Consider the following 26,595-nt stretch of genomic DNA (forward strand, 5'->3'; position numbering starts at 1 on the left):
GAGCAAACGAACAGCCCCGTCGGCCGTTGAATGCGTAAATTGTGTTTGTTCAACGTCGCGCTATAAGCTGCGCACTGGGCTTATACGCGGGGTGCGAATGAGCGTCTTTAACTTCAACCGAAAACATGTACAGGAGTGTGTGTTGCCGTCCCGCCCCCTATAGGGATGTGGCCGTCAAAGGCAGCCAGTCGAACCCGTCACCTCCTGCCACTCAGCAGCAGAACGCCACAACTGATCGATATTATGATGATTATTTATTGGCATCCCCTTCGAAACGGGGCGGTGACAAATAGTCACCTACCCTGCTTGAGTTACTCAGGTATACGTTATACATGATGCTTTTTATTCTAGCATTTTTATACACCTCTTTAATCTTTTTTTTTTTTCCCTCTTCCTCAAAACTTCTCTGTTTATATACATTGTACCGCTACCTGTGCATGTAACTGATTCGGTCGTATCAATTTCTTCCCGGCTTTTTCTCCACCAATACTCCAAACGTCTCCTGGTTATGTCTATATAGCTGACCGGTTGATGTTTCCGTCTACTTTAAATCCAAGCGCTTCCGGAAGGTGTACGTACGTTACCTACGGTTCTCGCTGGGTGAATCCCTTCGCATTCCATTAGGACGTGCTGAGTGGTCTCCGGATATTTACTACAGCATGCAGATGCCTCATCTAGTTCCGAATATTTGCTCCGGTATGTTTTGGTCCTTAGGAAATAGGCTCGAGCCTGAAATATAGCAAGGATCTGCCCTTTGTTATATCGTACAGATTTTACCTTCTAATTTCTTTCTTTTCAGTCTGGTAAATATCCGTTGCCCTTTTTGTTTCCACTCCTTGCAGACTATTCGCTGTCTCTCATTCTTTCCGATAAATCCTGGTTGTCTATTTACACTTTCAATTAACCTGTACTTGGTTGCCAACTTTCTTGACCTCTTCCCTCCATTGTGTGTCCACGCTTTTCAGGTACAGATACTTGTGCACTTTAGCCGCCCATTTGTTTTCGTCCATGTTCTTGGGTCTTTCTTCAAAATAATTTTGCTCTGTTCTTCTCTGACTTCAAAAGAGGCCCAACCCTTGTCACCCTGCACTGCTTCATTTGTGTTTTTACCGTGGGCTCCCGAAGCCAACCGGCCTACTGATCTTTGCTTCGCTTCCAACCCCGACAGGATATCCGATTTTAAGCACATGATGACATTTGCGAACGTTAGTGCTGCCACCATTACTTCTTTCCATATAGTCCACGCACCACCTCATATTTATTGTGGCCCCAAAGGGGTTTATGTATGGATCAGTTCCCATATTTCCCGAGAACGACGTTCCAGTTTTTTTTTTTTTTTTTTTCGCTACATACTCCTCGGAAAAGACGACACAGGGTGGAACCATATAGCACAAGTATTTAGTATATTATGAGATGAAACCGATTTGTGTTACACATATATGCCTCGTTCCATAATCCTGCGTGGTCAAATTCTCGACTTAACGAAGTTCTCGATTTAGCGAAAAAAGCATTTTTTTTTCTCCGGGTCCCGCGCGCCCGCGGCTTCGTTAAATTGAGCACGCGCGTACGACTGTATATAGTACATATACGCGCAACCGCTGGCCCAATAAATGCGCTCTTCTGCGTCGTCGACCCGTCGCGAGGCGTGGAGTGAATTCGTCGTGGCAGAAATAACTCGACAGTGCAGCTATAGGCCATGGTTAGGTGGGTGGTACCAGTGTGTGCGACGTGTCTGTCACTCCACTGCGATCAGCATTTCTTCTTCTGCTGGGGGAGGGGAGGGGGAGAGGGGGGGGGGTAAGTGAGTATGCAAGCAGTCGTGCGAAGAAAAAAAAAAATACTTCTCGCGTCGCTTGGCAACCCTCGCAAATGGTCCGTTGTATACAGACACGTACGTTGGTCCGGTCAATGCTCAACCGTGCTTTGCTGCTGCTGGTTGCGGTGTCGGTGGACCGCGCCTGTCTGCCATATATGCGGCACTTTCTTCGCGCTGTATACCGTGTTGCGCGCGCTTCAGTCAGTGCTTCGTTGTAGCGAGAAGTTCGTAAAAACGAATCAAGCGTACCCGATCCTTTCTTTCTATTTAATTGAGTTGATACCGTGGTTGTTCGAATGGCGAAATCTTTGCGAATCGTACGTGAATATTCGAGCGAAAAAAAGAAGTCGATCTTCGAATATCGACTCGAGTATACCGAATATTTCCTCTTTTTTTTTTTTAAAGCGACGCGAAATATGATGACGTTTGTTCGCGTGAAGTCTCTTTAGCTGAAAAGAGAGGGAGGGAGAAATGCTTTACGGTTATCTGATACGTGCGCGTAGTTTAGTTCGATCGCAACTGGACGTCCGGTCAACTGATATAAGATAGTAAAAGATAAAGCAGCGCCGCTCGATGCCGAACAGGGAATGTCGCTACAGAGCCCACGTAATTGCGGTCTATACCGCGGAAAATGCGGCAGCTGTGTTGACACTCCGTGCCTCCGATGCCTATAACTGGAACAGCGTGCCGTTCTTCTGTCCGTGTGGCTATATCTTTTTTGATTCCCACGCGCGGCCTGTCACCGCATTTCTCGTGCACGCCCACGAATACTCTATCGTTTTTCTTTTGTCCCTCCGGCATTTCTTTTGTGTTGGCAGCTATTCACGCCGATCGATTCGGTGCCTGGCGTGTCTGTTGTGCGTCTCTTTTCGTTGATTCCCTCCGAGTTAGTCTGTGTCGAGAAGGGCGCGCTCGATGGGAGCTCAATAAGCCAAATTTGCTCTTTCAAAAGGTGAAAGGGTGAGTCTGGGGTCGCAACGTGGTCGTGTTCGCCTTGTCCTCTGTCTGCGGACGCCGCTCTGTTCAATTGAGATATGCCCCGAGACAAAAAGCATGCGCTGCAATGGCACTAATGAACGTGTTGTGCTGCTGTTTCAAATTTTCTTTCTTTAATTTTTTTTTTATTTAGCTCAAACCACTGATATGGAAAGCCGCAGGCGTACAATAACGCAGAGGCAAGTGTACATGGAACGAAAAGGACAACACTGACGCCTCTTCGTTCTGGTTTTGTCCGTATACGTGACCTTCGAGGTCGCACGTTATGCACAAGTCGCGCGCGCGCGATCTCGGAGGCTCGCTCTGGTTCGCGGTTCTCACGCCTGTCTTTCCGTATATTATACCACAAATCCCTACAAACTTGTTCAACCTTCCGCCGGTCTCATATCCACTGCTCCCGGCTGACGAGAAGTAGTACATGGCTGTCTGTACTGGGGACGTATTCTGCGACGATCACTTTCTGCGATACTATCGCCTTCGCGTGACGTATAACAGTGCTCAACCAGCCAATGAGCTCATCCGGTTTTGCTCAACCGCAGCCAATCAGCGCGCGCCCGACGGCCGAGACGAAAGTGATCGTCCCCTGTTCTGGTGCAGAGCGCGAGGTCGCGGGTTCGCGTCATTTCTGGCCGCGCTTATACCGTGCTTTGTTTGGGAGTGGAGTGATAGAGAGTGAGAGAGAATGTTATTGACATCGTTTCATTCATTCAGTCATTCGTTGGGCCCGAACTTCATTGCTTGGCATTTTCAAAACTGGCTCGGGGAGCGATCAATGTGCACTTTGCGTTTTAATAATGTGGGGAGGGATTTTGTTGACATGTTTCGCTTGCAAGAACGGCCCCCGCGCTTTTTCTCTCTTTTTTGAAGGTTTAGTTGTTTTTTGCGTGCGGCCGTTTGAATTAGATCTGAAGGGAAGAGGAGAATTCCGCTGGCCGTATTGCACCGACGTAGCTGCGTGTAGCCGATGGCTGGCTGAACGTCGACCAGCAAGCGGCATAGTCTTTATACACAGTGCATTTTTTTCTTCTCGTATAAAATATGAAACACCAGTACATTCGATACACAGATGAAGAAGGCCCTACACATGGAAATACCGAGGCTATACGAGGCCTCCTGTTAGTGGCTACGCCATGAAGAAAGGTATTATTTTAGTACGGAGTATAAATAGTGAATAGAACGGGAGACAGCCAGTAGGAGATGAATAAAGAGGGAATATATTTGCAATGTTTACGAAAGTTATGGATATTACGAGCACGCGACGCTCTTGTGAGACTATATAACGGGCCACCATTAACTAAATGCGAACGAGGAACAACCTTGCGGGTTAACTTTTTCTTCCTGCTTCCGTACCTTGGCTAATGGAAAACAACCGCCGATGTCATAAATAGTGAAGACAAATGTGTCGTTGACGAGTATAAAGGATTGGCTAGTGTAACGAGTTGTGTCAACTAGATGGATTTCGTGGTATAATAGAATTGGTAAAGGGAGTCGGGTCAGTGAAACGGAGGTGAGCAGAAATAGATATTACCGAATAAATAAATAAATGTATAACGTGTCCTGAAGAGCAATGCAAATTTACAACAATATTATAAGGTTACACACACACGCACACACAGTCAGTTTTTTTTTTTTTCCCCTCCACTGAATCAAAACCATGTATCAATACCAACTTCGTGACGTCACATTCTAATGTCTATAGTTAGCATACTGTGTTGTAGGGGAGACGCACGCATGCACATACGACCGCTCCGCGCCGACCGAACTTATAATTTGGCCGCATGCGCCGAACATCGCTAGTAACAGGCATTATAACACCACAATGTCTTCCAAAACAAAGTTCCACGTCAAAGGAAAGATAACAACCTGTTCACCTTGATTTCTGGCCATGAAGAGTACACTTGTACAAAAAAGAAAACAACGAAATTTTATTTCAAAGTAAGCCATTCGTCTGCCGAATTATGCGTAGCTTATGTGATACGTTAGGGGGTAAATGCCATTTTAATTAAGGAAAGCTCCATTGTTAATAGATTACATTACTGTAACTGCGAATACGGTAGCGTTGCCGTGAGACGAGACCTGCGGTGAGCCAATCAAAGACCACGAGAAGGAAAAACGAGCCCTGCTGTGATGCCGCTTCTAAATTATCGCACCACTTACGCGTAACGTCACAGATTCTGTCAGTGTCTGTTTGACACCGCTGAATTGTTTGTCGATAAAGAGGTATCGCATTGCAACCGAAAATACACTATAGCATCTAACCAGACAACTTTTGCGGACTCTTTCCGTGCCAAAATAAGATAATGGGGAAGCGGCCGAGATGCGCAAAAATGCCGCGAGATCCGTTACGTCATAGTTACCGCGGTTTGGTCGCGAAATTTAAGGCAGCAGGCAGGATTTTAAGGCTGCGGTATTGTAAGAAACCCTAGGGCTACCGCCATGTGATTATAAATTGAGCTTTCATAGAGTAATCTCCCAGATAGTCGAAGTTGTATTTAGTCTTTCTAGCTAATTTTGCTAGAAATCTACCCGTAGCATTGTACGTGCATGTAATGTCAAACTATCAAGTATTCAGCCAGCGTTATCTGTTGGTAAAAGAAAAGCAAAGCGACTTGGAGTAAGTGCTTAGAAACGCCTCGCGCAACGGCGAGTGAAAGCAGCTGTGTATAGCCTACTGCGTCTTCGAGCCTTTTTTATCTTGAGTGTGCAAAGGTTCTCGCGTCACGTCTTCGGAACTTTCCGCTGGATGTTACCCGGATGGACTGCACGCTGCGACTCGGGTATTTCGTTTTATGCCTTTCGTTATCAACACACCGGCCTCGTGGCGACAGAGGAGGTCATAAATGGATTATCCTTTAACGGCTTGGGCATCGCGCGGGACAGACAGGACAGTTTAAAAGGCGATCGCCCGCATTTAGCCCAGATTACGGCGGTACGTGCCTTGTCTGTCGACGAACGCGGTGATAAGAAAGAGGCGAGCTCGCTCTCCCGAGTACCCCCCCCCCCCCCCCCCTCTCCCGTGTCTCTTGGCCTCAGCGATCAACAGCAGCTTTTGGAAACCGCTTCAACCTCACGTTGCCTTCGAGATCCGGGGATTGCGTTGAGAATCTCGAATGCCGAGGCCATCGAGTTGCAGTTTTTGTAGCTAACGGCAGATGGCGCCACGGCCCCAAACGGAACTTCGCCGCCGTTGAAGTGGTTGCGCGCTTTCTTTCGCTTCCTGTTCACCTTATCTTACACCACCCACCTGGGGCGGCGATGGAGCAAGAAGAGTTAGCAACTGCCTTCACTCCGCGAAATGTTTTCAGGTGTTGCCCAACATTTGTTTGCGAAGCACCTTGCTAACAAAAGAACGTCAGGACGAACGCCAGCGCCGTGTTAAATAGGGCCCCAAGCAGCAGCTAAACCGAAAGTCGCAACTGAATGTTGAGAAGTAGGGTAGATCACGCTGTGGCCACTTCACGGCCGTCCACATCGATCTTGAACATAGGCAACGCAGTTTTACGCGATCGTCAAACAACCCATTCGGGGATTGCGAACGTAAAATCGTTGCAGTGCCGATCGAGCTGCATCGTAAAAAAATGTGCGACGGGAGCCGACGAACAACAGAAACGCGAGAGACACAGGCCTGTCTTTTCCCCGTCGGCCCCTTTGCAGTCACCTGTTGCAGCCGGGAGAAGACGCGCTCACAAAAAACTCGCTCTCGCACCGTGCACCTCACTTCACTGAGCCACTGCGCCGAGCAGCGTCCTTTGTAACTGGCGTACTGCTGATATTTTCATTGGGAGGAGGCTCGCCTTTTGTTGCCTGGCTGCTGCGATGGCTGGGCTGCTGCTGCCGGCGCGGCGTGTTTGAGTCACGTGACCGCGCTGACTCATAGCGAGCGACCAATCAACGCGGCGCGCAGCCGACAATCCGGGCCTGCCAATCTGCGCACGGCGCGCAGCTCCCGTTCTTGCTTTTTGTTTTCTTTTTCTCTGTCTTCGCTCGTAATTTTTTTTTTTTTTCTCCTCGCGTTAGATGGCCGCCATATTGTGCGACATGGCAGCATCAATGTGATCGCCGTGCGAGAGCTCGGACTGCCCCTGCGTTTTTCTTTTCCGTTTCTTCAGAACGGTCGGCCGTGTGAAGTTTTATTTTTATTCATTCATTTCGCCCGAGAAGTGCGCGGCTTCTCAGCTGCGGGCCTTCGTCGTCGCCGAGAGAGAGGGAGTCTGTGTGTGTGTGCGTGTGCCGATGCAAGAAACTGTGCGCGGCGGCGTCCTCCGAAATTTCTCCTCGTGGACGATAGCCCCGTAATGGGTTGCGAGGCGGCAGCAGCAGCAGCAGCGGTGGCGCTAGGCCTAGCGTGTTGCTGCCCCGTACCGGAAAAGTCTCTGGTTCCTCCGCCGTCGTCTTGGTGTGACCGCGCCGGCATCGTGAACGTCGTCGGCGCCGCCGCCGTCCGCACCGGATCTGCCGCCATCGGTGTGTGCATGTGAGCCGGTGTGATTCGCGTCGTCGCCCCCCCCTCCCGACACCCCTCCCGAGTGCTTCAATCTCCCGGGAGCCGCTAGACAGTTGTTTCAAACCTGGATGACGACTCCGAGGCCACCGCAGAGGCCCTACTCGCCTTGGTGGGATAATAATGCCCGTGCGCGAGTCTCCAGCGCTGGATCGCACCGGTTTGTTGCTGCGACGACCGCGCGAAGGGCGACTGTGGTGAAGATACGCCGACTCGGCCGCCTGCCTAGGTAGGTAGGTCGGGCGCGGCGCCCTTTCTTTTGGGAGCTCATCTCGCGATCATTTGGCCCATGACCGTTGAGGGCAGCCTCGCCCTGTTTCAATGATCGCAGACAGGGCGTCAGATGTGAAAGAAGCAAAAATAAAAGAAAAAAGTAAAGTTGCTTGTCAAGGTGGAGGTGGTGGTTCCGGGCGACCGTTTCCGTGCGTCATCGCGGTTGCTAATTTCTCTGATGAACCGTTCGGCCATCAATCTCGCGGTCCCCGAGGAATATTACAATTTCCGCCGCCCTCTCCTCTCGTCTCCGCGGCGATTGCGGCACTGGGCGTACTTAGTTGTCGGTGCGCCTCGCCATTTTACACGCCGGAGCAAGCAACCAGCACCGGTTAGGGCTGGCGGCGAACGGGGAGGTCCGCCGAGCAGGCCTAGGCGGCTTTCTCGTCGCGAATCTAGCGTCCCCGGCACGCGAATGTTCGGGTTTTCGGATCGGAACGCGTATAACTCGGCGTTTTGCTTCGGCGTTGCCGATCGAGCGACCTCCTTGCGCTCTCCTCCCCCGGCGCGCATAGCTCCTGCTGTGCGTGTTTCACCGCTTTTGTTTGTGAGCTCATTCGTAACGCGTCGATTCTACCAAACTCTTGTTTTTGCTTGGTTTCGCAGGTTGTAAACCGCAGCTGAAACGGAGCAATGTTCGCCGTAGTTTTTTACACGGCGATGCAAGTTTTCATAAAGACGTTAAAATACAGGGCTCTTTCGGGTTGGAGCTTGGCCTGGCCATAGGAATATTCATGGGCGATGGGCTGTGTGTACGTTGGTATTTCGGTATTTTTCGGCGGTTTCTCGTCTGGCGGTTCCGCCCGCAGACGCATGTGCAGAGCTGTGCGATCGGCAATTTTTCGAGTCGAATCCGTCGACGGCAAAACGCCGCGAGCTACTTTGGCGAAGCTGCCGCCGCCGCCGCCGCACAGCTGGCGAGATGAGAAGGAGCGGGTGGTAAAAACGAGACTTCACCGCGGAAGAGGGCAGCCCTGAAGGCAAGGTAGGCTTAGCCGTAGAGACCGTGTATCGGCCGCCCCTGTTGTGCTGCGACGGCCTCTGCGAACGGCGATGTCCTCGTGCAGCATTTTTTTTTTTTTTTTTGACATGGCGCTACAACCTCGCGGTTGAAGCTTCTCAGGTGATGCGCCGCGGTTTGTACCAACCGCTGTTGCGACGAGCTCTCGCTTATTAAAAGGACGACCCGGAGAGCGCGGCGTGACAGCGAACGTCCGTTACCGGTGCGCTGGCGAATCGACGGTTTTTTTTTTTCTTTTTTTTTTTAAAGCCCGAATTGAAACTCAATGCTTCGTTATTTGGCGTGTGTTATCCGCAACAAAAGCACGCGGGCGTGTCTTGACGTTTTTTTTTTCTCGTTTTGCGGCAAAATGGCGACAGACGAGCAGGAGCCCTGCTCTTGCAGAAGAAAAACTGGCTTCGCCGCGCCCAGTTGCAGGCGTGATGTAATGTGTTGCGAAAAAAATGACTGTCCAGCAGTCTATCGCACTGCGTACTCCCCTCCAATCCCTACGGAAAACAGCGTGCAGTCGTGCGATTTTTTTTTTTTTTTTCTCCCGCTTCTCTTTAGTGAGGTATATCGCTGTTTTACAGCCGCGTTTCGAGGTAACCTGAGAGCTCACTTCGGTGTCCGGATGTATCTACGGTGAACTAACAGGTCCGCTGTGTTGCGCTGCCGAGTTCCCTCCTCAAGGTCGTTTTTGCGCCGCTTTTGCGGCTGCGAACGCTTCTTTTGTTATTTTTTTTCTCTCTCTTCTGCTGCGCGAACAGTATGTTGGCGCACTTCCGTAACCGCGGGCAACTTTTTATCTGTCGATGTTCTCCGGTTCCGGTGCTGCATCGGAAGCAGCCCTAGGTAATCTCGGTGTACGGGGTACTTGCTGCGCATTCTTTGCAAGAGACTTTTCAGAGATGGTCGGAGTGTATCCAAAGTGAGAACTACCCGGGGCGTCATCTCGGTCAGGATTAATGCGATGGGCGGACAAATGGTTGGGATATTATAAGCACCCCCTTTGAAACGGGGTGGTGGTCAATGCCACAAGCCCGTCACTTTTACCTTTCTTCTATTACTAGCATTTAAGGCACAGGGTTCGTGTTAACAAATTGTTGACCCTAAAAGAAATGTATTTTCCTTTGGTGGCTTTTTAATACTGCAGATTTGTCAAGTTTTGTAATCGTTCTGGCGTGGAGGTGAAAGCCACATGACGAGCACAGCTAGGCATCGGGGGAGCTTGCGTGGTAGATAGTAATTGCAAAATGCGCTGGCTATATGATTGTTCAAAAGAACCAAAGTGTGCGATTCCATATGTGGACTGCCACTATTTAAAGTTTAAGGCGAAAAGCCTCAACGCAATAGCTTTTCGTGCAGTTAGTAGTAACTGGAGGCTGTTGGACAAAAGCTTGTTTGTAATGAGTAAATTTACCACAGGGGCAGTTCACCATTCTTCGGCTGGTTTCTAATGCTTCCTCATCGTATTCCGTAATGTATGGTCAAAAGCCAGGCATCAAGCATAACTCTTTCGGTACTGTGAACCACTTCTGCTCATAGCAGGGAGCGTCATCCCATGTTCAATTAAAATGCACGCAGTAGAGAACGAAGACGAGTTGAGTTGTACATTTTCTACGAGTTGCATTTTGCCGAATTCTGCATCTTGCTTCAGGCCATTGTAATAGCGACAGGCTAAAAGTGACCAGTAATGTTACTACTGTTTTCGGTCATTCCTCAGTGTAACAAAATGAATAATTGATGGCTTTGTGCTATTTGCAACATGCCTCACGTAAGCAGTGACCGCGGTGTGGTGCGTTAGCGTACATCTTACCCCGTAGTCAATCCTGTTATTGTCACCCTAAGGCATTGAGAGAGTGTTCTCCTAGTTCTCCCTGATGAAGAGTTTTCAGGGAAATTGTCAATTCTGTAAAATTCAGATGAGCAAAAATGGAAATTTTCACGCCATTTGCTTTCACCTGGGAAGATTGGTAACCACAGTTCTTATGGAAAAGCTAGTGGTATGCTAGAAGGAAGCATAGTTTTCAACTAAACCTGCATAATCTGCAAATAATCATGTCCTCTTTGCTAGAACTGCGAGTCTGAGCCTGGCTTGGTAGTTAGTATGTGATGGAACACGTGATTCATTCAAATCTTAACTTGAAAATGCCAGCGGAGTAGGTACCCTGACTCGTGTTCGAACTTATTGTACAGCTTCTGCAGCGCAGTTCTTGCATACCCGCAGAACAACCGAGGAAGGTGCTGCTATCGGGTTTCCTCCCGCGGAGTATCGAGAGCCAAGTGTGTGCTGCTCGGAAGAAAGAATAAAAGGCAGTCAAGGCGTACGCTGGTTATCTAAAAGCGCTATCGCACGCGCTCACTCCTCGTCTCTGGCCGACCCGATTGATGCGCACTCCTCGCCTTGTTGCCCATCCTTAACCGGTGACCACCACCACTTCTTCACTGGCCTGCTATCTCCGCGTTTCTCTCGCAGCACAGGCATTGTGTTTGTGGGACTCTCTCTGCTCGAGTGGATTGTGCCTAGTGGGGATTGTGTTGGAGCAGGCTTTTAAAAGCGTTGTCTTTGGCTCAGCTCTGTCAGCCTTGTGCCACTTCTTTTTCTTGCAAGCTCTTTCGACTGAGTTGCTTCTTCCCGGTGTCAAATAGTATCTGAACAGCGCAGAGATTTGAAGGCGAATGACTTCAAAGGCCTCTCACGGCGTCGACAACACGGAAAGTGAAAAAGGCGCGATTTGAATGCTACAGGGGCTTTGTGTGGCATTTTGTTAGCATAGTTTTAAAGCCTCTCCTCACCATTTCGCTGTATAGGTCGGACTCCTGATTCAGGCTTGTTTTCAACTTACCAGGAAGTTTTAGCTTGGGTTCCTAATTTAGGTACACGTGAGAAAGGCTGATACAGGAACTGATGAATCAGTATGAATAAAAATGCTGTGCTTGAAAGAAGTTAAATTCTAGTGAAGTCGTTCCTGGAATTTCGATTTTGGATTCAAAATATTCTATAACGATTTATAAAGACAGCAAGAGTTTAAACTTTTCAACTCGAAAACATTTTTATTCCTGACTCAACATCAGGACAGTATGCAATTTGCAAAATCCACAGAGGGTAAGGTACATTCATTACCTCAGAATTTCACTGTAGTAAATGTCGGTGTAGTTAAGTACAATACACTGTATTTAACGCTACAATGCATGGCGAAAGTTGGTGCATTGGTTGCACCAGTCACAATAATGGGTGTACACAAAGTGTGCTTGGTGCTTCTGTTACTGTGAAATCAACTTGAATAAGTTTATTTCTGTAGACGCTGCATGGCTTGCATCACATTCTGGTATTTCACGATCGTCGCCAATTAGCAAACAAGCTCGCTTCCTGGTTAGCTCATGAAATAGAGCAGCTGTTCTGGAAAGAAAACCAAGCTTGGTTTGATTCTGAAACCAGGATGCATTTTTCAGGTGGGAAGCTTTTTTTCTGAAAGGTCTGTATAGGTTTCCTTGGAGCCACATGCTGCTTCCAGGCAGTTGCATGTTTCCTTGTTCAGGGTTGTCAGTGTAATCGTTCACAACTTGGAAAGCAATGCAAAATACACCACGGAAGATCTGTATGAACTATAGAACTATATTTCCACAATGCCGTGGCAGAGGACCGTCCTTCAATGCCAGCGTCTCTCGGGAACTCTGTCGGAGCACAGAGATCGCAAATGCAAGGATGCTTTCAAATAAAATTGCTATAGTGGCAGCCCCTCGCAGCTTCTTTCCAGCACAGGTGAAACCACTTTTTGTTTCCAGTGTAGTATTTTTCCAATGTTGAAGTTGACAGGTCTGTATACTTGAATTTTTATGTTGTCATGGTGCAATAAAGAATGCACATGCAGCTTAATGTTTCTATGATCTCGCCGATTAATTTTGTCTTACCACTAACAACCTTCCTGCCTGCGCACACCGACAAATACCCCAGGAAAATAAAAATACTGGTAAGCATTGTAGTACTTGTTTTTATGAACCAGTTAGGGTTTCGGTACACAGGTAGTAGATGCGTTACGTCACAATAAATTGGCTCTCTTTCTTCTGCAATTGCTGCAGTTTCCACACACAGCCATAACTAGAAGGAACATGCACAACATTGTTTCCTTATATATATATATATATAATGTAGCTTGTGGCAGTCAAGCGTTTATTGCGATAACGCTTTTTGATCCTTCAATGTCGGCTGTTATAATCATTGCAAAGCAGAATTCGCCGAGCATTTGATTGTTCACCCACTAATAGGGAACGTGAGCTGTGATTAGACCATGATGAGACAGGTTAGTTTTACTCTACGGATGACCATTTGTATCGATAGTCATTATGCTCAGTATGAGAGGAACCGCAGATTCGGACATTTAGTTCATGTGCTTGGTTGAGAGACCAGTGGTGCAAAACTACCATTCGTGGGATTATGACTGAATACGTCCAAGTCAGAATCCCGTCAAAGTACCGGAACGATATCGTGTGCACTAGTGGCAAAAGCGGATAACATTAGAGATTTTTAGCGGTTCCTGTATTCAGGTAAACGCAGGCGGACTGGGCGTTTTACCGGGTGAGCGGACGCGCGAATGTGAATGTCCTGCATGGGTGCAGAGCTCAGTCAGACAAACACAGAGCTAATAGTGCAGAAACCAAGTGTATTCTACTTCGCTGCTGATCTAAATTTTCGCCTCCGGCGTAATCGTGTTTCCACCGAAAATTTACGCTAGCTGTAAAGCAAAATACTTTTTGGTTACTGCAATATTAGCTGTGTTTGTCTGGCTGAGGTCTGCACCACCAGGTGGCTGCACCGGGCAGGCCACTCATATTTACGCCTCCGTCCACCTGGTAAACCGCCCAATTCGCCTGCGTTTACCGGAATACTGGACAAACTAAAGCTCCCTGTTGGCGCGGGGGGCCCTGGCTCGGATGACGCCAAATATATATACGTAAAAGCAACATGATCCTGTATGGCATCAGCAAATTTTGCTCTGTGTCGTGACTTCGAGATAATGTTGGTGACGCCGGGTCCGGCATTTTGAGTCCAACTTTTAGTATCCAATCAAAATAATGTGCGAGTTCTTATAAACTTTGACACTTGCTTAGTGTCATTCGTTCAAGTGCAAGAAAGCTTCAACTTCCAAAATGTGTCTGGACACTTTTAAAAGGATGCTAAAAAGGAAAATAATTTGCATTGTATTAGTAATTTACTCGTGCATGGCAAATATTCAAAGTTTCAAATACAAATTTAATACTAAACACTAACTATTCTTATTTGAAAAGTAAGTATCCAATATTTTTGAATGTCTGTAACTCACGAAATATTTCGCAACAACCAATTGTTAGTCTGGTTACTGTTCTCGCCTGCTGAACAAAGTATCGCATATCATCAAAAGTTGCATAGCAGCAAAAGATTTAAGCAATGCAGAAACAAAATGGATAATGCCAGCTTAGTTTTCAGTTTAATGGCCGACGCCTACATGACAACCTATGATTTTTGCTTGTAGTCTGTCATTTAGTGTTTCTGGGAGTATAGCCATGTAGCAGCTTTTATCTTTTATGCTACAACCGGCGAGGTCTTTTTTTCAGCCGGCCCTTTTAGCTGTGTTTGTGGCAGATAAAGTCCTCCAGCAAACTTTTTTTTATTTGCAACCATTTTTTTTTTTTTTTAGTTTATTTGGAAAGCTAGTCATACAGCAGCCATTCTTCTTTGGGAAGCTAGTTTGCAACCACGCTCTAAAATTGTTTGGATGCTATTGCAGTTTTTTTTTTTGCTTTTTTTTTATGACACAGTGGTTTTGTATTAAACTCATCCTTTGTCTTTTGTAGTTGCCGTGTTTTTTTGCACTAATCAATACAGGCATGGTACCTAATTATACCAAAATAAATGTTCCTGCTGTAAATATATGCATCTACGTTTGACTATTTGATATTTGGTTCAATATTCTATACTTACTATTCAATATTTAATTCAATATTCGACGCTTGCTATTAGATTTGTATTCAGAAAAGTTGATATTTGCCCAGCTCTATAAGTTGCCCTTCTGTAATACCATGAAAGCCACCCTTGACGTGAGAAGAGGTTCGGTAAGGCAGGAAGGACACAGTAATGAAAGGCAGGTGGCAGTACCAGCTCACCGTGATGTCACGGAGTTGACCGCATCTGCTTGAACCCAGTTAATTTTTCATTGGTAACGACGAACTAAATTGTATTCTAAAAGAGTTGGACTGAACTTGACAAGCTTGGGAAAACTTTACCGAGGCACAAGGGCTCAAATGAGAGAGAAAAAAAACATACACACACATTATAATTCATGTCGCACTGACGCAGCGGACATAACCAAGTATTACCATCAAGTCAAGAAAAGTAGATTTTTGAATGAATGTGCCATCAGTCAAAACAGTTTGTGTTCCTCTTTACTGGCCCTTAAGGCTATGAACATAGCAGGAGACTTGCTTTTACCTGCATGCTGTGGTTCTCAGATGAACATTAAAAAAAAAACAAAAAAAAAAAACATTACACCATCTTCCCGTAGGGGAACCCTGAGTACCAGTATGCGAAGCAGCCATGGGGTCGACTTAAGGTAGTTTTATCAGCTGTATAAACTTGGACATGCAGCAGCACTAGCAACAGCAGCACCAGCTGTCGGCGTTTTGCCCGCATTTGCACCGAACGCGCGCGGCATTGGTGACTGTTGCCGGTGCCTCTGGGGCGCCTACCTTCGCGCCTCTAACCTAAGCTGCTTCGCGTTATCGCGCGTGGAGCCGCAGGTGTTGCCATTCGTTGCACAATCCGGAGAGGAGCGTCTGAGAGGAGAGGAGGAATGCCGAGGAGGAGGAGGATGCACATGCACAGTAGGGGTGTGGACGCCGCACGGCGGAGGGAGGGAGGGAGTGACATAGCCCCACCATAAGATGCTTCGCATCTAAAAAAAGTGAACTGCTCAGCAAAACGGTACACAATGTAAGAAAGGGAACAGAGGAGTGCAGACTTGCAACTGAGTTTATTGGAAGACAAAAAACCTAATTAGTATGCAGCCAGGGTGTGATATTATTGTCACGGCTACAAAGATATAAGTGCACTTATACAACAGCATATTCACATTCTTGCATTACATGTGGAGCATAAATAGGTGTATTTCGTGCCTGAAAAGTAAAGGCTGTATATACAGTATGTAAGGTTTTTTTTTTTTTTTTTTTGCATTTTCAAATAAACTAAGTCAGCGTTTGTATTTACCCAATGCACTTGTAACAATTAGCCCAGCCATCAACCTTATTAATTTTTTTTAAAGTTTTAACAGCAAACTTCTACAGTGTCTGCTTGTTAGCATCTCGGGAGAGTCTCGGCGAGTGAATCGGGCCATCGAGCACCAAGGTGACTGGGCCAACATTTGCAGCCACCGCCGTTCCACTGGCCGTGGCCCTTCCGCAACGGCAGCGAGTCTATAAATAAAGCGCGGCTCCTGGTGGTCTGGCAGAGACTTGGGGAGATGAATGCCACGGCAGGCCTTGCGCGTTCCTTGAACTGCCTTGCATTTCGCGCGAAAGTTGGTGAAGCCAGGGCTTTTGACACTCGAAATTTGTGCGCACATATTTTTGTTTCCCTTTTCCACCTGCTTTCTTTTTTTTCGCTGGTTAAGCCTAACACAGGGGCAAGCGTTGCCAAGAAAAGGTCAGTGCGTGACGGGTATCAGATGTGGCAGTACTGCTGGGCACAATTGGCTGTCCTTTGTAGTAAGAGCAGCGGCGAAGGAGTAGTTCCAAGTTTTCATTCACCTTGTTCCTGGGAGTGATGATTGCGTGTTTAGGTGGGTGGGCTCTCTGTTGAAGGTATTAGCATTGCCGGCGGTCTGTGTGTGTGTGCAGGGGGGGGAAGACTAGTTGATTTATTTGTGGCAGTCTAGGAAATAAGTTTCTGCTAATTTTCCTTGCACACAGTTTCAAGAACCAAAGAATTTGCAATGTACGTATTAATTCTCTGCCGTGTTAACATATCTCGATGTACACGGGCATTATTTCGCAGATTATCTCAACCATATTGGTATTATAACACAATCTTGTACTGCGAAATTCATTGTAAATGTCTGGTAGTTCATTATGTGGTCCATCTGGGCAACTTCTTGATCGGGTTAAAGAATGTCTTATGGCATAGGATTTGACAAAGGCTGCTATTTACTCCGTTCGATGTAAACAATATAAATATGTGCGTATATTATTGTGAAGTGTGAAACAGGGTTACTACTTTTTTTTACTGCTGTTAATAAAACCACATATTCACCACTGGAAAGGTTTGATAATGGTGAACATCGCATGTAGTGAACTTAAATGTGATCTAACTCTGTCTTGTTTCGAACATAACCATTATGGAAGCATGGAACTAGCTGTCACTGGCAGTGATAATATAGGCTTGTGATTTACATACATATAACAAGGTAGTAGCATTGTTTGCAAATTGTCGGCTTCACAGTCACATATTCGTTTTGATGTTATGGATGGCAATAGCAGACACCATGTAGAAAGGTTGTAAATTTTTGTCTTAGTTGCTTTGCCGGTTGTCGCATTGTTTTTTTTTACATGGTGGAATACAGCGCTGCGAGGCAGTGCAATGGATAGTATCGCTTTCCAGTGCAGGGATCCACCTTGTCCCAAAACCAACTAGCTCATTACAAGACATCATTATCAGCCTATATTTATGTCCACTGCATTGTTGTTCTTTTAAGTGGAGTTGGGAGTAGTAGCAAGGCATCCATTTCCTGGCAGGTTGACTATGCACCTACTTCCAGGCCTATTGTGTGGCCCGATTCATTTTGCTAGATTTTATTTCACTTGCATTATGAGCCGTGCCCGGCTAGTGTTACTTGTGATTTCCACGTTCTTGTGCTGAAGGTGATACACTCCTTTGCTGAAGTGCAGTCTCCTCTCTAGCTTCAAGTATCAGCTTCAATCCCTTAAGTGTTTTGGACGAGCTCAGCTCGTCAATGTGATCTTGGTTAATATCACTTTTGAGAAGCTCTGCTTCTCTTCTCAACGCCAATAATCCTGTTTTCAAAGCGATTTGGATGAACTCGGCACATTCATTTAATTTTTCTTTTACTACATAGACAGCTGCAGTGCCGGTGTTTAAAATCCATAAATATTTGGCTCTTTTTTTGTTTTACTACATGAAGGTATCACTTCGTAGGCGCTCAAGGACCACATTTCTAAAATCTAGCACTTCTTGCGCCTTTTGGCAGATTGGGAACGAAGGCGTCTGTACCATTTGCAGCAATGACAAGTACATCTACAGGGTGTCCCACGTGGCTGGACAGAACCAAGGCAATGTTGTTTGTCGTAGCTTGAAGCAAGACAGACTATGTTTTTATATTTTGCCTAATTACATAACTAGTTATTAATAACTAACTTCTTAAATATTATAATCGGAGCAAAATTGTCAATCAGAAATTTGTAGGCTTTAATGCTTTTCCAAGCGTTGAAGAAAGCTCGCAAAACATAAAGTACCGCGCGACTAGTTGCGTGGCACTTTTTGCTTGCATTTGCGGGCTTCTTTCAGACTTGGAAAAAAACTCATGGAAATCTTCACAAGGATCTTGAATGTGCAGGATCCTCTTGACTTCAGCAGTGTTGACATCTACTTTGCAGCTCCTCATACTGTGCATAGAGTATATGGTATATTTACGCTATGACTGTTCATTCAGAGGTCATCCAGATACGTGTGAAACTAAGTTGTCAAACGAACTGCAAAAAGCGATTCTGTGTTGTACGACGCCTTGCTCATAGCCCATTCCGTGTCTTTTCTTGTGTGCGCAGGCTCACAGAGGCACAGTAAAGTTGCGCCCTCTCACAGTCGCCATGTCCAGTGTGCGGACACCTCTGCAGACCGTCCATGAGTCGGTCACGACCGACCAGGTAAGCTACTCTTCGGACAGGCCGCTGCTGCGGCAATGCGTCGATTCTCAAGGCCATTTTCTTCTGCAACTTTTGCACGCTAACTTCATGCAGAAGCATAGCCAGGCTGAGCAGGCTGAAGCGTTTCCCTCCGTTTCCATTTCAGCTGATTTCTTCTCTGCATGGAAAACACGAAAGATGTTTATTTTCTGAGAACTTGTGCGAGTGAAAATTTCTCATTTAGTGTTCTTATAAGATGTCCTGTATGTGCTTTGTTTGTGTGTTACAGTCATGACGGGTAATAATGAAAAATACTGCCACTGGCGGTTACACCAATTAGGACACCAATTTGGTAGAACATAGTCCGCGATACGTAGACGAGAGTTCCTGCAACTAAACATAGTGTGTTAGCTTACGCTAACTTTTTATTACAAAGAAATTTTAATACCGAATGCATCAACAGCATGCATCAGTGGGATTGATTTTAATGACTAGTTATTGCGGTCTTCAGTATCAGTAAATCATTTCCGTATGGCATTGCCAATCAGTTACTGCAGTTGCTACCAACCAGCTGTCTATTGCACACGTGCTAGGTATACCATGGTGGCTGTATATTTGCACACGATAGTAAGCAGGGGCAGTAACTTCGGTAGTAGAGCGATAGTCTTGCGATAACATTTGATTACATGTAAAATATAACTTAATTTTGTTAGCGCCGTAGGAGTAAACTTCTAGTATGCCTTTTTGTTGGACCACCTAGTTATTGATTGTGGGGTCCTAACAGCATGCTGGCGGTTGCCACAAAGTGGACAAGCCGTTCACACTGCCTCGCCATCACTTCAAGATTGGGTAGTTTCTTAAATGATTTCCCTTTTCTTGGATAGAGCTTATCGGACTTCCTTTTGAGGGCAGCTACCCCTTCTCGTGCAAAGCCTTTTTGGAATTGACTTATTCACATAACACTGCTAACTAACCACACGAGGCGCGGCCTGCTGACTAACCACTACTGTTGTTTTCAGGGCCCAATTTTTAAGTCTCCTAAACTTCCTACGGTGAGTGCGTTCATTGAAGCTCTAATTAAGGTGGTGGTGATCGTGGTTTGCGGTGTTGGTAGTGTTTTGTCTTGCATTTGTAGAGGCTGGAAATCGTGCTTGCGTGGGAGGCTGAGTGGTTGGCATACACTACAATGCGCGCATGCTGTAGTGGCTGTAGGCTGTCATGCTGTTGCTTCGGTTCTGACTTGGGTGATGAAAGTGGCTTTTGAGCGTTGTCAAGCTTTCGTTTGCTCCACTATAGGGTCCTTGTATTTTTCGGTGAGTAGTCTACACAGTCTAGTAATATCAAGTGGGAGCTCGTGGGAATTCAGCACTGGCTGATGTTACTGTTTGAGTGCAGTTCGTGTGGGCACCCAAGGGTGAGCTGGGCAACATCGGCCATAAAAAGAAAGTGCTTGATGACGCACATGCTGCTGGTGAACGGGTCTGTAAACCCAGCATCCAGCTACAAGGCATACAAATAGGAGAAGTAGGGAAAAGGGTGCAAGCTTCTCTTCAATAAATGCTCTGTTCTAAGAATGATGTAATGTCTGTATGGATGGGTGGAGATGCAAAAAAATGACACTTTTTCTTGGACAGAGGTTTGGTGAATGGAGTGGTCACTATTTAATAGAACACTTAGCATGCTGTCATTGGAAGGCTGCGGGTAAGCTTTGGGTACATAGATGCTTGTCTCGGCTTTGCATTGCCGCTTGCTTACTTTAGCACTTGCATCTTCATTGCTTTTGGAAATATTATCACGATCGACAAAGAGCACTTTCCTGTTACAATGGGGGTTATAAATGACAGTGGTCCGTTTTCGTGACTGTTTTCAGTTGTCAAGGGGTCGTCAGATTGGCACTTGTCAACAGGAATTGGGCGTATAGTCCCCCCCCCCCCCCCCCCAACTTATCTTGGTCATCTTGACTAGTTTTAGCATACTGACATGATAAATAGCCACCGACTCTATTTGGCACACCTCGCTCTAATATAGGTAAGCTTATAGGCTGTTAAAATTGGCTGGCTTATGCCGGCATCAGCGCAAACATGAAAGTGATGACGGTGAATGTTTGATAGCTTGACTGCTATCCTTTAGGCTTAGGGTGTTTCTTCTGTTGGTAGTTTCTCCTCCTCATGCATGGTAGGCTTGCATAGCTGACACCTGCACATTTTTGTGGCACTGGTACTTAAAGCACATTTCTAGTTCACCTTTTATAAAGCCTTGCAGAGGTTATTTGTGGATCGATGCTTTGCTTTCTATAGTAAATTAAAATACAACTGCATGCTGTGCTCTAGCATAAGTTCCCAAGGTGCATAATGCTTGCTGAAGCTGTTGTAGTCAGGGTGGGTGGTTTAGTGGTTAGTGGAGAAACAATGCAATGCACATTTTATCTTAGGAACCTGGGAAATGTTCGTTATTTGGGAAACAGTCATACTCGACAAAACGGCGCTATAACGGCGGTGTACCAGAAAGGAAGGTGCATCGCTCGTGCGTGTACCTCCATTTTTTTTTGTCGTCGTCTGTTCAGCGCTGTTTTGTCAAGTATAACTGTAGTACTCAAGAGCTGTGATGTGTAGTGCCTCGATTGACATGTCCACACCTCCCTGTGTCTAGGGAGAGGAGGTGTCGGTGCTTGCGCCACGCACGACGTCGGCGCCGCGCAGCCGCACCTCCGAGGAGCCGCACATTGGCCGCTACCGACTGCTCAAGACTATTGGCAAGGGAAACTTTGCCAAGGTCAAGCTGGCCAAGCATGTGCCCACGGGTAAAGAGGTGGCCATCAAGATCATCGACAAAACCCAGCTGAACCCGTCAAGTCTGCAGAAACTTTTCCGAGAGGTGAGCTTTTGGAAGCGGTTTTCCCATTGTACTGGCAATTTAAACAGCTGCTGAGTGCTTTAAAGAAAGCAGCAGGCTAACCAGTGAACAAATAACTGGTTTTACTTCTGCCTTTGCCGAGGCATGTGTTTCGGGGGAAGTTTCACAAAGCAGTTGACACAAAACTGATAGGTTCTGATGCTGTTAAGTGGCAAACTTCTTGCATGGAATGTTTCTCATTGTGCTCCTTACGCTAACTGCATGCACATGTTGGGCAAGTATTTGAATGTTTGAACCGATTATCTAAGTGGCCCGTATTTGAGTTTTGTGTGGTGCATCGTCTCTAACAGATCTCCTACGTTACCTGTAGGTTCGCATCATGAAGATGCTCGACCACCCAAACATAGTCAAGCTGTACCAGGTGATCGAGACGGAGAAGACGCTCTATCTGGTCATGGAGTACGCCAGCGGCGGCGAGGTCTTTGACTACCTCGTGGCCCATGGCCGCATGAAGGAGAAGGAGGCGCGCGCCAAGTTTCGCCAGATTGTGTCGGCCGTCCAGTACTGCCACCAAAAGCGAATCATCCACCGCGACCTCAAGGCCGAGAACCTGCTTCTGGACGGCGAGATGAACATCAAGATCGCCGACTTTGGCTTCAGCAATGAGTTTGTGCCTGGCATGAAGCTGGACACGTTCTGCGGCAGCCCGCCGTATGCTGCACCAGAGCTCTTCCAGGGCAAGAAGTACGATGGGCCCGAGGTGGATGTTTGGAGCCTGGGTGTCATCCTGTACACGCTGGTGAGCGGGTCGTTGCCCTTTGACGGGGCCAACCTGAAGGAACTGCGCGAGCGGGTGCTGCGGGGGAAGTACCGAATCCCCTTCTACATGTCCACTGACTGCGAGAACCTCCTCAAGAAGTTCCTTGTCCTCAACCCAGCCAAGCGAGCCACGCTTGAGGTGCGCTTGCTTGCTTTGCTGCCCTCCCGGTGTCTACCTGTCATGTTGTGTGTTATGCTGAAAGCATAGTTTTGTTGTTGGAGTGTGAGACTGCGTTAAAAAATAGCCTGTTAACTTTTAATTCCCAAGTTCTTTCTCGATAATGTGCAAGAATTTTGCCAAAATTTTCTTACTTTGCAATGTCGGCACATACTATTTTTGTTATAAGAAAGATAGCTGTCGGGTTTATTTCTTGTGTTCAATGGAAACGGAGTAAGCCGTCCGTGGAGAGTTTTTCTCAAAGTGCGTAAATGGTCTGAAGTAATGTTGTCTACATTCTGACAGCAAAACAAATGCAACCTACTCAGTGAGTGCCCCAAGATAGCGGTTACTGGCGAAATGTGGCTTCAAGCATGACTTATTACTGCGAGCGAAGCAAGCAAACGTTTGCCATGACTGAGTAGGATCCATGCTTGGCAATGTTAGTAAATACTGGTAGGATGAGTACATTTCTGGCTTGAGCGTTAAAAGGTTAAAGATATAGTGGTCAGGGGATTTTTTTTTTACCCCTATATCTCTTTCATTTCAGACTTGGGGTTTAAAGTAATCAAGCAGGGCTTGTTGATGGGTGGCAAGTTTTTAAAGCACCACTGTACTGATACTGCAATGTGAATTTGCAATGTAAGACAATGTAAAATAGTAGTTGATGAATTAGATCATGCACGCATACAGCCTGTTTCAAAACTGATAATGCGAGCTGGCCTTGCTTTGTTTTCTTTTCTTCTTTTTTTTCCCCCTCTAATGGGATGTACAGCCGCTAAATTCTTTAATAATACTGCACAAACGGCAAAATGTGTAAGGATACGCGCATGCGAGTCGCAGTGTTCTTTACTAGGCCGTTCCACCTGCTCTACTGCAAGGTGCGTGAAGCTTATATCGTTAAGGAATTGGGCAGCTGTACATGCCAGTCATGTCTTCTCACGTCTTTTGTGTTCGTCATTCGCAGCACATCAATGATGTGATTTGCTACAGTGATGTGAGTTGATGAATTTGCAGTTTAAATTTTCGTACATCTGTGTAGTGGTCGCTTGCAATGGAGCAGAACAGTGGAATAAGGAGCAAGTCTTCTGTTGTGATAAAACACTCAAGCAGCAGTTTCCACAACATCTTCACATCGATGTCGAAAGCGTTTCCTGGCCTTGTTTTGCAGTACATTTTGTTAGGTTTTTGCGTGGTACTTGTGAGAATCATCCTCTAACTAGTTCTGGCTGCAAGAAACTTTGTGTGGTCTTTACCAAAAGTTTCGAAGACGCTGTGTGGAAGGGATGAGGTCTGTCATAAAACCTCTGAAGCACTGCTTATGCATGAAGCACAGGAAGGTTAGGGTTGCTGCTTTGTGCCAATCCATGCAGCTTTGGAGAAATAAAATTCTCACAGGAGGCTCTGTATGAAGTGTTAACCATGACAAGCTGCTTGTTGATGTGTTGTTTGAGGATGCAGCGTCTTTTCAGCATAAAAGCACAAGAGGCAGTCAGTCGTTCAGCACAAGAAGCGCTAGTTGTTTTCTGCTCTGCATTTTGCTTATTCTTTTGCTTGTGTGTTGAAACCATGATGCATCCTTGGTATGCAACTTGACAACAGATCCAGACACTTTAAAACTGTGGCTTCGAAACTTTTGAGTACTCTGTCATGTGTTCCTTGTGTTCTTCACGCTTGGGCTCTTCATGCTATCTGCCATTAATGTGTGTGCTGTCATTTCAACAGGTGATAATGAAAGACAAGTGGATGAACATAGGCTACGAAGACGATGAGCTAAAACCTTACTTGGAGCCTGAGACTGACTTAGGGGACTCCAAAAGGATAGGTAAGGTGTTGTCTTGTATTCTACAGCTTTTGCTTATGCAGCCTGCAGCTACTAACAACCCCATCCTTGGGAGCATTTGTTTGTGCTGCTGGTGTTCAGTGTGCGATTGCTTGGAAGGCTTCCTGTGAACTGGATTAGTGAAACCTCGATTTAACGGAATTCGCGATGTAGATTCTTATTTCCCAATCTTAGTTCCATTTAATTAATGAAGCCTCGAAACAACGAAATTCGTGACATAACGAAGTTCTTCGCTGCAAGTACAACTTCGTCATACGGAGGTTCAACTGTATACTATTTCCTGCGCATTGCTAGTCTGTTTAACTTGTTGAAGTCCTGTCTGCTCTCCGTTTAATCCCATGTCGTTGTGCTACCAACATTGAATCATTAGCACAGTGCCCAACTACCTTGTGTGTCAATCTTTCTGTCCTGACTGGTCTCCAAATCCTAGTGTGCACAGCCTGTAATTGTAATGGCAGCAATCAATGATTAGATATGTAACTCTACTTGTAAGGAAAAACTACTGGCAGCAGCACTTGAAACTGTTGTCATACCAGCGTGCCTCAATGAACCATCAGCATAAATTGAAACGGGAACAGGAAATAGCCGATCAGAATGCCTGTTATGCCTAATTACATGGAAGTGCAGCACATAATTGCTTTGTAACCGATTTCTAAGCTTGGAGTAGTCCCAAGTTTATTTTGCAATCTGAATTAAGCTTACACTGTTACAAATGCAAGTGAACGAGGAAACGAGAGGGCCCATTGCAATAGTTTCAGAATTGTCCGTGTTTGAATTTGTGCTACTATAGTGCGTCCACCTGCAATAGCTGAAAATGGTTCATGACGGATCACTGCCAGCTTGAGTGGCTTGCACTCACCTAAAGGAAACGTCAGAGTGCAGTAGACGTTAGAACTGCTCCAGGATCTGTGAGTGCGTTGAAATAGATTTTGTTGCCCGTCACTTTTACAGCTTATTCTAATGCTTGAGTGGCACGATTCCCATTCCCTCGCCTGCTTTTTCGTGACCGAGTTAACTCTTGTCCCTTTTGCACCAGTTGTGATGTGTGTGTGTGTGTGTCCCTTGCCTCGCCTTGGGGTCCCCCCTCCCCACCCCCCTTGTGGGACTGCTACTGTACTAACCTGTGGCTTCCCCCTCACTCTCTTCCTGACCTCCTCCCCCTCCTCTGGCCATGCTGCTGCCATCAACTGCCCCTCGAACGCCCCCTTGGGCAACGGCAGCTCTGTCTTCCCGCGCAGAGATCCTGATGTCGATGGGATACAGCCGGGATGAGATAGAGGATTCCCTACGCAACAGGAAATATGACGACATTATGGCCAACTACCTGTTGCTAGGAAAGCGGACCACTGAGGTGACCAGTCTCTCTCCCTCTTCTTTCTGCACTGCACTGACGTGTGGTGCTTGACCGAGGCTGTCTCTATGCAGAATGAAAGCTGCGATTCGAGGTCTAGTTCCAGCTTATCCCTTCGGACATTGAGGCCCAGCGGTGTGGAAGCGGCAGCCGTGCCCTCGGCGCCCAACCAGTCCCCCTCCCACGTCAAGGTGCAGCGCAGTGCCTCGGCCACGGCCAACAAGCCGCACCGCAGGCTCAGCCACGGCGCCACCGAATCGGGGGCTACCACCCAGGCGGCAACCCCCAGCGCCGGTTAGTAGTTTTCCTCTCTCACTCCCCGCTTGGTGTCGCCTACAAAAAACTGGCGCAGTCTGCCAGGAGAGGAGTCGCTGCTACCATTATGGTCACTGACACCCAAAGAATTCAGTGGTAAACACTCCACCAGCCGATTAGGACTAGTCAAGTTGCTGTTTCTGGCAGCTTTCATCCTAATGCCATGTAATCGTGTACATTGATTTGAAAAGTGAAATTGCTAATTGAAGCCATGAAAAAAGAATTGCATAGAATTTGTACAGATGCGCCGGCCAATTACGTTTGCCCATTTTACACATCACATATAGTTGCCTACCAACCAGCCCAAATGCATACCATCCTGAAATATCATTCAGTTTGCTCAGAGTGTTAAGGCCTCTCCGAGTTTGTAACATACTAAGTAGTGCACGATACATAGCACACAATAAACACGGACAGAAGAGAGAGAGAGACACAAGGTTGCATGTTATGTTTACTTTCAACTGATGCCTTTGGTGATGTAAACTCGGCTGCATGTACAGATTCACCAGTGCATGCTCATCACTTCATTCACATTTCATGTGCTTAAAAATTCGAGTTCTTTTCCTGATAGCATGATCGGTGGTTTCGAAACACAAAGTTCAACGAGCCTAGCTATCAGTTCCACTTCAATAGTCTCTTCGAACAGCTGGTTACAGCTCTTTGCTTACATGAAGTTAAGATGAACCAACTCGCCCAATCGGCTACACTCCCTTTGAAGGCGACCACTCTATGTTCAGCGGGTGGACAGCGTTCTCTGATTGCCGGTGTTCTGCGCCCTGG

General features: G+C 46.6%; 1 protein-coding gene across 19 annotated transcripts in view; it reads left to right on the top strand.

The window, feature by feature from the left end:
* The window catches only part of LOC119457783 (MAP/microtubule affinity-regulating kinase 3), a 171,240-nt gene that overhangs the window by 116,244 nt on the left and 28,401 nt on the right, over positions 1-26,595 (top strand). For 8 of the 19 annotated variants that reach the window (XM_049670440.1, XM_049670445.1, XM_049670444.1 and 5 more), the window contains exons 3-9: positions 18,400-18,498; positions 19,497-19,529; positions 21,127-21,351; positions 21,701-22,288; positions 24,032-24,131; positions 25,370-25,500; positions 25,575-25,794. In XM_049670440.1, coding sequence (XP_049526397.1) covers positions 18,400-18,498; positions 19,497-19,529; positions 21,127-21,351; positions 21,701-22,288; positions 24,032-24,131; positions 25,370-25,500; positions 25,575-25,794 — 1,396 coding nt within the window. Of the gene's footprint in view, positions 1-6,809; positions 7,551-16,545; positions 16,556-18,399; positions 18,499-19,496; positions 19,530-21,126; positions 21,352-21,700; positions 22,289-24,031; positions 24,132-25,369; positions 25,501-25,574; positions 25,795-26,595 lie in introns of those variants that run through there. The other 11 variants (XM_049670454.1, XM_049670443.1, XM_049670442.1 and 8 more) reach the window with 8 other exon arrangements.

The sequence above is a fragment of the Dermacentor silvarum genome, chromosome 7 (genome assembly GCF_013339745.2).
Source record: "Dermacentor silvarum isolate Dsil-2018 chromosome 7, BIME_Dsil_1.4, whole genome shotgun sequence".
Lineage (NCBI taxonomy): Eukaryota > Metazoa > Arthropoda > Arachnida > Ixodida > Ixodidae > Dermacentor > Dermacentor silvarum.